Raw genomic sequence first — 9236 nt, forward strand, 5'->3', positions numbered from 1 at the left:
CCTGCCCCCCAAAATGTCTGTGCAGTGTGTGTGTGTGTGTGTGTGTGTGTGTGTGTGTGTGTGTGTGTGTCCGCTGATTGGTCCAAATGGAACGGCTCCGTGGACGCAACGTAACGTCACTATACCCGAAATACGTCACTTTACCCAAGAAGTAAACAATGGAAAAAGATAAATCTCCAACGAGGCGTTCTGGGGCAGCATAGACAGGTCTTTTCTGTGTTAGAGTTTTATTCGCTACAGGGTGTACTTTGAGGGTTTGTGACTCTGCAGACCGTTTACATACACAAACAGCTACATAACACACAAGGGGACGGGTAATAACCAGAAAAGCATGACATGGGACCTTTAACTGCACACTTTACTTTTATTCTATTTTACGATTTATATTGTTTTACTCTATTTTTTCTCTAACTCCCTTTTAGGGTATTTTTTAAATTTCCATAATTTCCTAGTTATATAAAGGAATTATGTTTTGATTACACATGTCCTATAATTGAAATCAGAGCAGTAAAATATTTAATTGTATACTTTGAACACAAATGACAATCATTCATTGCACATTCTGAATACAAATATGTCCACATGGACAGTGTACAGTGGATACAAAAATCCTTTCATTGCCCACCCCAATGAGCCAAACCCTTTTTATAGAGCTGGTAGAAACTTTTAAAATTAGCAAGATATGATCTCCTTTAACATGCGTTAATTGATTTAGCCACTTGGGGGAGGCACAAGAACCTGTAAACACAACAATTGTAACAACAGTTACACAGGAGCTGTATTACTCATTACGCATGTCCTTACTACGTTTTTTTCTGGATAATTTTGTAGGATATACAGAACAATATATATTCTTCTATGCAAATGTATTATCACAAGTATACGTAAGTCTATATTACTGTTGCTGTAGTATATAGTATTTTATAGAACAGTCTAACTTAACTTGAACATTATATATTGAGTATTATGTGTGGTTCATGTCCATTCTACTGTAGATATATATATATATATACCTGCTGTTTATTTGTTTTTATTTTAATAATTTTTGTCCACCTTTTAATTTAATGTCTGAACACATTATTACTGCTGTAACAAAATATTTCCCAATTTGGGATGAATAAAGTAGATCTATCTATCTTATTCCAGAAGTTACCTTTCTAAATGATATAAATCTGTTCTATGAAATAAAAAAAAGTTGTATTGTGTTTTTATTTGTATACTATAAAGAAGCAAATTATGCAACCAGCTTTTTAAATAAATGTTTTAAATATTGTGTTTGTACATGACACCTGCTTTACATAAACTCTACCGTATACTGCATACACAACATGCAATAATTATTTTTGAAGTAAACTCTCTGTACACAGTCACTCCACCAGCTAAAAGATACTGTTCAATTGTGAGCCAGTTTGCACCAAAGGGTGGAAAGAACATTAATTCCATTCTATTTAACAACATCGTAAATGTAATTTGTTTTATCAGGTCCCAATGGCATGGTTACACAAATTATGTTTTAATTCAATGCAAAAAAAAGCTACTTTGTTGATCCATGTCTAGTTAGAAATGTAGTGTGCTGGCAGGAAAGTGAAGGCGTTGTGCTGTACATAAGGACGTGTCTTGGCTTTTATAGGTCGAATGTTGGAGTCACGGTTTGTACAGGCCGTGGAGGGTCACGGGTATGTTGATGTTGACCTCGGCCCGTGCCAGCTCTGTGAGTTTCACGGCATCCAGCACCAGCAGGAAGCCCGGTCTCTCTGCACCCGGCTTCACCACGATGCTCAGCAGCACACCTGGAACACATGGTAAAACATTTGAGTTTCCAATTTCAGACATGATCAGGATAAGGTATTAAATAAATCTAGGGATGAGGTTTGAATACAGTATAAGTTACATTTTTTATCAGGCAGATTTTTGAGGTATGAAAGGGTTCACTGGTAGAGATATCAAAATAATTGATCTTAAGAGAACAACTTTTGTTTCCTTCAGATTACTTGTCAGTATAATTATGTGTGTGTTGTACCATCGTCTTCCTCTGTGGCTCCAGGTGTTGGTACAAACAGCGGCTCGGATGGGTAACAGTCCTCCTCCTGCCACACCAAGGTCTCTTTGGTCTGTACATTCAGCTTGACTATCTACAGCAAGACAACAATAAACACCCAAAATCTTGATCACCAAAAAAAATCATTATCATCATCAAAATTCATTCTGTGAATTATGAAAGCACTCCTTACCCTGTCAGGGATAAAGTGGTTGAGTCCCAGACCGTACGCAAAGGAATATTTCTTCCCACTACACAGAGAGTAGTTTATCTGTGGAAACTCAAAGGCTGAGAAAATGACAAAAATAATTAAGGTGGTTGGCATCTGAAAAAAGTTAGTTGGATCTCAATTTTGTTTTGTCATGATTTTAAGAGCAAGAATGATCCCTGGAGATACATTTAAAACCCTTTTACTGGTGTGAAATGTTTAGTTTTTCTGTATGTGTTACCCTGTCTTGGTCCAGAGAAGAGGACTTCAGGCTCGAGCCAAATGGTGCCATCGCTGTTAAGAACAGCAGTTGCTGTGGTGTAGGGAAGAGACACCAGATTCTTTCCCTGCTCCTCCTGAACACACATGATAGCAAACACAAATGGATGTACACACATACACAAACAGTCTACTCTGAGGGGGTATTTTATACAGTATAGTGTGAGAACTGTGTGCTTTATGTGAAAAGTCTAACTGGGTACAACACTTATCCAGAAAAAGTTGCTAACAAAGCTAGCTCAGCAGTTAGTTTCAGTTGAACAACAGCAACAACAGCTGACTGACAACGACATCCACTATTTTTGTCAGGTCTTTGTCCGGGTAGGCCTATATTACCAGGCATCTTGTTATCTACTCCTTAAATGCCAATTTGGAGCAATATCTGTAAGGGCTGTAAGTGTTGTTATTGTTACAGCTGTTTTGTGGTTTTTGATTTAGGATAATTACTTTTTTCTATGTTTAGCTGACTGCTAACCTAGCTAGCTGTGCTACCCTCAGGCTTTCAACTTTTGTAATGTCTTCTGTTCACCTTATCATTATTCTGTTGAAATGTGTGTATAGTGTAAATCTTTCTCTTTATCGGTACTATTATCAGTTAAATTGGTACGAAGCAACAGAACTATACTTCAGATTAAATATTTGCCTCTCATATGGAGCTATTTTAATACAATTTTATTTTTATTCTATGTTTAGGACATTAATATTTAAAATGTTTGCATTTACTGTAGGAAGTTACAATTATATTTTCATGAAGTGAGTTCAAAATAATCTATTAGCTTTGATAAAATAATTTAAACACCAATCAAGCATTGTCCAAAAAACTGATCAGTCCATTTAATAGTTTGTACATTTTATGAAATGTATGACCAGTTAAGACTACTTTTAAAAGAACACCTCCACACAAATTCAAGTTCGTTAACATTACCATTACTCACCTTGTGTATATCCAGTGGCAGTACATATCGCCGGACCTCAGGCTGAGGAGCTCTCATCGCAGCTTTCTTCACTTCCTCCCAATCCTGCTTTATGTTGGCCAGGTACAGGTAGTCGTACACAAAGTCATGACTGCAAAAAAACACAGAGATATTTCATTATGACACAATTAATTATACATTTGGTATAAACTTATACCGACACGCTCACACTCACCCTTTCCACGTGCAGAGGTCAACCACGATGAAGCCCTCATCCTCGTAGGCGTTGATATGGTGAAAGATGTTGAAAGCTGATGTTCTGAACTTGTGGATGCTCAAATATTCAGCTGGGTCCTTAGTGGCCAAGTGAAACCATGTCTACAGCACACAAACACAAATACATGAAGAGACACATATGTCAACATACTGTATGAACAAAGATGCACATGCACAGGCACAGTCCCATGTAACTATACACACTTCCCTTCCTACCTCCAAAAGTCAAAATATACAACATCCCTTGAATTATTATAAGACAATGGGTTCCTGAACACAGACATGTAACAGTTGCTCCATCACTCCTACTGCGTAGAGACACCAAGACTGAAAGAGAAACAAATCAGCTGCACCGCTGCAGGTCCTTGTGGTGTTTTCGTATCATTTTGTGCCTTTTCTTGGTGGTTTAGCAACTTTTTGTGGTAGTTATGTGTATCTTTATGGTAATTTTGCTACAAATCGTGTTCATTTTGGATTTTTGAGGTAGTTTGATTTCCCTTTGTGCTAGTTTGTGTCTGTTTTTGGTCATTTTGCATTGAGTATAGTTTGTTGTTTGCTTTTTCTGTCATTTTGCTCTTCTTTTCAGTCCTTAATTATTAGTCTTATAATTTTGGGTCACTTTGTAGTTGTTCTGCCTATCCCAGTAGCTGTTTTCTGTTCTCATCCATCTCTTTTTTGCTCCTCTTTGTGGTTGTGTTTGACCACCAACAAATGTTAACACTTCATGCTGACAGTCTCATCCAAAGGCCCCTGAGTCTGTAATCCATTCATGGTTCACAAGCTTCTTACCACCACCCTCTTGCGCCGCCCCTTGCTTACCCCCATGCTTTCGTTGGATTCAAAGCAGTCCATGTATGTGGCCCCTCTGACGCTCCAAGCCGACAGGAACTTGAGCAGGTTGATTTTTACCGGCTGCTCCACAAACACAAAGTGGTTGTCTGTCATACCAAAGCTACAGAAAGACAGAGAGATAGACAAAACAAATCCATAAGCAGCAGTTTTCAACTTCCACAGGGTTCATAGAAACACAATGTGTTTGGTTAGTGTAAAAACAAGTACAGATGCAAAGATCAGATTATGATGAATATGATGTATTGTGTATTGATCTTGATGAATTAAGTCGGTACCTGTGTACGTAGGAGGGTTTTAACCTCTCACTGCTGGGCAGTTGAACAACAACCTGGGATTTCTCCAGGGGATCCGACCCATCTGAAAACACACAGTTGCAGTGGGTGATGTTATCATTCTGTAGTGAGTGGGTGCATATGATGAACTACAATTTTACTCCAGCTCATAAAGAAGAAAGTCCATTTAAAATCACTCACAATCAATCGGATGACAGTTAAAATGTGGTACAAAAGTCACCTTTCTGAGCAGGTGGGATCTTGACGATGTTATAAGCCAGACTCAAGTTCTTTCCAAAGCAGTTGCCGATGTTATAGACTGTGCCATCTGCTTCAATATGGGGATGGGCCGTCAACCCATTCACTGAGAGGTACTTACATAAGTCAACCTAATACAAATATGTACACAAGACAGGACATAATTGAAGAGTCATTTTATAAAGCATGACGTCATCATTTATAAGTCTATCAACAATAATATAAACACATAATTACTCAAATAAAAAAGTTCTGTAGCACCAAAACATTTCAATTGAAAAGATTTACTGAAGTAAGACTTGCTACTAGTTTTGTTGTTTCTTTAGCGTTATCTGTTTCTGATTCAGCAAGATGTAAACCAATCAGCTCTCACCCTCTTCAAAGTCTCCAGCGAATCAGGATCAACCTTAGTGATAAAATTTGTCTCTGTGACGGCGTAGAAGTCTTCACCGACTGGATAGATGTTCACCATGCAGTTATCAGTCACCTCAATGCCTCTGAAATAAGTGAAGAATCTAAACAGAAACAAGGCAATATTTTGTTAAAATATTAAAACAGTATTTTGAGCCATTGGATGTTTTATCATAATACATATCGATTTTTTGTTGGGCCATAAAAGATCAGGAATTAGTACAAATAAATTAGCATTACTACTAACATGACACCAGTTTGCCATTTTTAAGCTGCTTTGTTGTCCAACCAACAGATCAAAAAAACAAAATGCTCAGTTTAATATCTTGATAAACTTAGAATACAACCACATATTAACATTATAGGAGCTAGAATTTGGGCTCAAAAAAAGATGAATTAATTGAGAACATTTAAGGTACTTTGGGTTAAACATGAAAGAAATGTGAAATGTTCATAAACAATTTGACTAACAAGCATGTACCATCAAATGTTAAGAGAACTAGCTGTTGACAAATATTAAAGTAGTTTAACATCATCATCTGATGAGCTGAAATACTGTGCAACTTTATCTAAACTGAAACTATTATTTATCTATTTTCTTTTTATTCGTTTCTCTTTGTTATAATAATAATAATTATTATTATTATTATTATTGTTTGTTTTGTTTCTAACATGTTCAATAATATGACTAATACAAATAAATCTAACTCTCAATCAATGCAGCAAGTGAGCATATCACCCAAAAGGTCACCTGTGTTCCTTTAACACACTTGGCTTCATACATTAGGCAGAGCACCTACAGTATGTGGTTTCGGGGTTACCTGGAGAAGATGTTTTTGCAGGGGTCTGGGTAGGCTGCTGTGCCAAACTCAGTGATGACTATTCTGTTCTCTGTCATGGCACGAACATACGCATCTGTCTTGATAAACCTGAGAAGAGAAACACATATCATGCACATATCATACCTCACGAGACATATCTGGTCTATTAATCAAACTGTCAATGTCGTTTTGGAATTTCACAAAGCACATTACTGATTCTGCTAGGTAGACAAAACTATTGGAGTTGGATGAAGGCTTGTGGTTTGCAGCTGAGAATTGTTGTTGTCTCCTCCATTGCAACATTCCTGTTTGGAGGAATTTACTGTCAGCTTTTTTATTTGGCTGCACAAAACTGCATGAACAGAAATCAGATGCCATAAAAGATCTGCGTCTGGATTTAGATCTATAAAATAAAGGTCCAAAGTGCTGGGAAGTACAAAACAAGTACATTGAAAGGGTTTTTCTCTCAGGAACAAAACAATTTAAAAGAAAGGTCTGGCAAAAAGTTAGAAAGCCTTTAATCAGATGGCTATAACCCAAATGTAGCGACAGACAGCTTTCTTCAGGTTGGGATTTCAGATTTATATATATTTTTTCATGTAGAGAAAGAACGTATTGGTGAACAAACAAGTATGTTAAAAGATGTGCTTTTTTCCCTGATTTGGAAAGGTAATGAGAAGTGTTCTTACTTCCTGTAGTAGGTCACCTGACCGTCCTTCAGGTCAAACTTGTGAATCATAGCCTGTCCATCAAACAGATGGTGGAAAGGCTCATCTCCCACCTCAAAAAGACCTGGACCCATACGGAGAAGACTGCCGCCCAGCCATGATGGTATGACACCTGTGAACAGACACACAGCACACACACAGACACAATTGACACGTGAATCCAGTACATAAATACCCTTACAAATAAATTAACACTTTTGTGTTTTCGTACAGATTGAACAAGCAAGATATAACGGGTAAAGCTAGAGTTGTGAACTCTTTTTAAATTGCTTTTTGTCATATAATATGATTTGGACAACACAGAATAAAACAGACCATTTAATCAAAATGTGCCAAAAGGTCAAACTAAGATAAGATGGACCTTTATTAATCCCCCTGGGGACATTCAGTAATTTAACAGCAACAGGGTAAGATTGAAAAACAGGACAGCACAGATTCACACAGATTAATAAAATGAAGGATACAATCCAAGATAAAAATTAAATATGATAAATAACTATAACTATTCCTTAAACATAAATCAATCAGCCTTTTTGGAAGCTATTCTGGAACATGTCTTGGAGTCTTTCTTTCTAGACTTTCTCTTAAGGCAGAAAAGCCAAAGAAAAGTAGGTAACCCACTCTCTTCCTTACCCTTGATCTCTGCAGGAATAGGTTCGTTCAGCTCCTCCACCGTCTCAAAGATCTTCTTGTAGCCTGCAGCAGGATGCTCCACTCTGGAGAGGAAAACAAAGATATTGATTTGAAAAAAAATTACTAGTAAAAGTAAATTAGTGAAAAAAAAAATATATAGCATATAAATCTAGTCGTATTACACATTAAGATGCAGGAATGTTATATCATTAACTCTGGTGGTGTTATAAGCTTCTAATGAAATGCATATTGTGGTGAGATTGTCCTGCCAACTGTTGATACTTTGTTTCTGTGCTGCCCAATTTAGAGGTTCCTTTGTTTGGTTTTTACCACTCATTTATCCATCAGTCCCCTTGATACCTGTGTCTGTTTTCATTCATGTTTTTTCCTCTTTTCTTTTGTTTTACTATTTTAATTAGCTATGTGTGAAATGCCAAACATCTCTGTTAAGGGATTTACACCACAGGGGTGATAAACAGGTAAAGCAAACATTGTTTGGAGACAGTGATTTTTGCTCTTGACGAGGCTCTGGTGGAAGGAGAGGAGGCATACTCTGTGTTTACATCACAGTTGCTTGATGCTATAATCTCAAAAAAGAAGGATAATGTTTCACTCATGTCGATATTTTTTATGTCAAAATACTGGCCATATTATGTTTAGAAAATTCCCTGGTATTTTTGTTGGTGCTCTTTAGATTTCTCCTGATGTAAATTCAGAACAATGTAAAAGGCAATTGTAAAATAAATGTTTTTTCCCCCCGTTCTTGTCTTGTTTAACATAAACGGAATACAACTGCATATCTCAACAATGTTCCTTGAATCCATACATTTAATATTAAAGGACTTTAGCTGCAAGGAAAATCTTACACTGTTTGGAAATCAGGCATACAAATCTACCCCCGAAAAACACTAGTTTGGACTGCAACAAATGAAAGTGTCTCACAACAACTTTCTCAATGGAAAAAAAATCCAGTGGAACATTTGACATAGTAGACTCGCCATCAAATATTTTTCAAGGAAAACAACAAGAGTCACTGACAATCTGGTTTCTCTTATTACATTTCCAAGAACCAATATATTTAGACCATGAAAGGTATTTCTAAAAGTTTTGTCTTTTCAGTTTCGATTAGACAAAAACACAGAAAGTTCCACTCACCGGCTGGCCATGCTGCTGAATGTTCCTCACCAGTTACTCAGAAGTATCCTGCAAAACCAGACTCTGACTTGCATTTAAACCACTCACACATTTCCTGTGGTGAGAGATGGAAACGAGGTCCCCTCCTCCCTTTTTCTATCCTACCTTGCCTCCCCCAATCCCTCCTCTTTTCCTCTGCATCTTCCTCTCCTTCATGTTTCCTTTCATGCCTTTTGCTCCCCCCTTTTTTTTTACCATCCTCCTCCTCCTCTGGTCTTACCCGGAGCAAAACAAGCCAGCTTTGTCTCAGCTCCTTTCAGGCGCATGGCCATCGGCTCCATGCAGAATGTTCTTTTGGCCTTGAAACAAAGTATTTCTCAACCTAGACAAACAAACACTGACAAACAGGCCG

The 9236-nt window shown here is 37.3% G+C and overlaps 1 protein-coding gene across 1 annotated transcript; it reads right to left on the reverse strand.

The window, feature by feature from the left end:
- Nucleotides 1-493: 493 nt before the first annotated feature.
- On the reverse strand, nucleotides 494-8975 carry rpe65c (retinoid isomerohydrolase RPE65 c). Its single transcript, XM_010765887.1, has 14 exons — nucleotides 8846-8975; nucleotides 7691-7773; nucleotides 7019-7169; nucleotides 6330-6437; nucleotides 5471-5612; nucleotides 5081-5228; nucleotides 4843-4924; nucleotides 4535-4667; nucleotides 3675-3817; nucleotides 3461-3590; nucleotides 2488-2602; nucleotides 2232-2326; nucleotides 2021-2132; nucleotides 494-1790 (listed from the first exon to the last, which is right to left on the reverse strand). Exons 1-14 carry the CDS (start codon nucleotides 8854-8856, stop codon nucleotides 1645-1647), a joined length of 1599 nt encoding a protein of 532 aa, XP_010764189.1. The 5' UTR covers nucleotides 8857-8975; the 3' UTR covers nucleotides 494-1644.
- Between the last annotated feature and the right edge of the window lie 261 nt (nucleotides 8976-9236).

This window comes from Notothenia coriiceps, unplaced genomic scaffold, assembly GCF_000735185.1.
Source record: "Notothenia coriiceps isolate Sejong01 unplaced genomic scaffold, NC01 NC01_scaffold00002821, whole genome shotgun sequence".
NCBI lineage: Eukaryota > Metazoa > Chordata > Actinopteri > Perciformes > Nototheniidae > Notothenia > Notothenia coriiceps.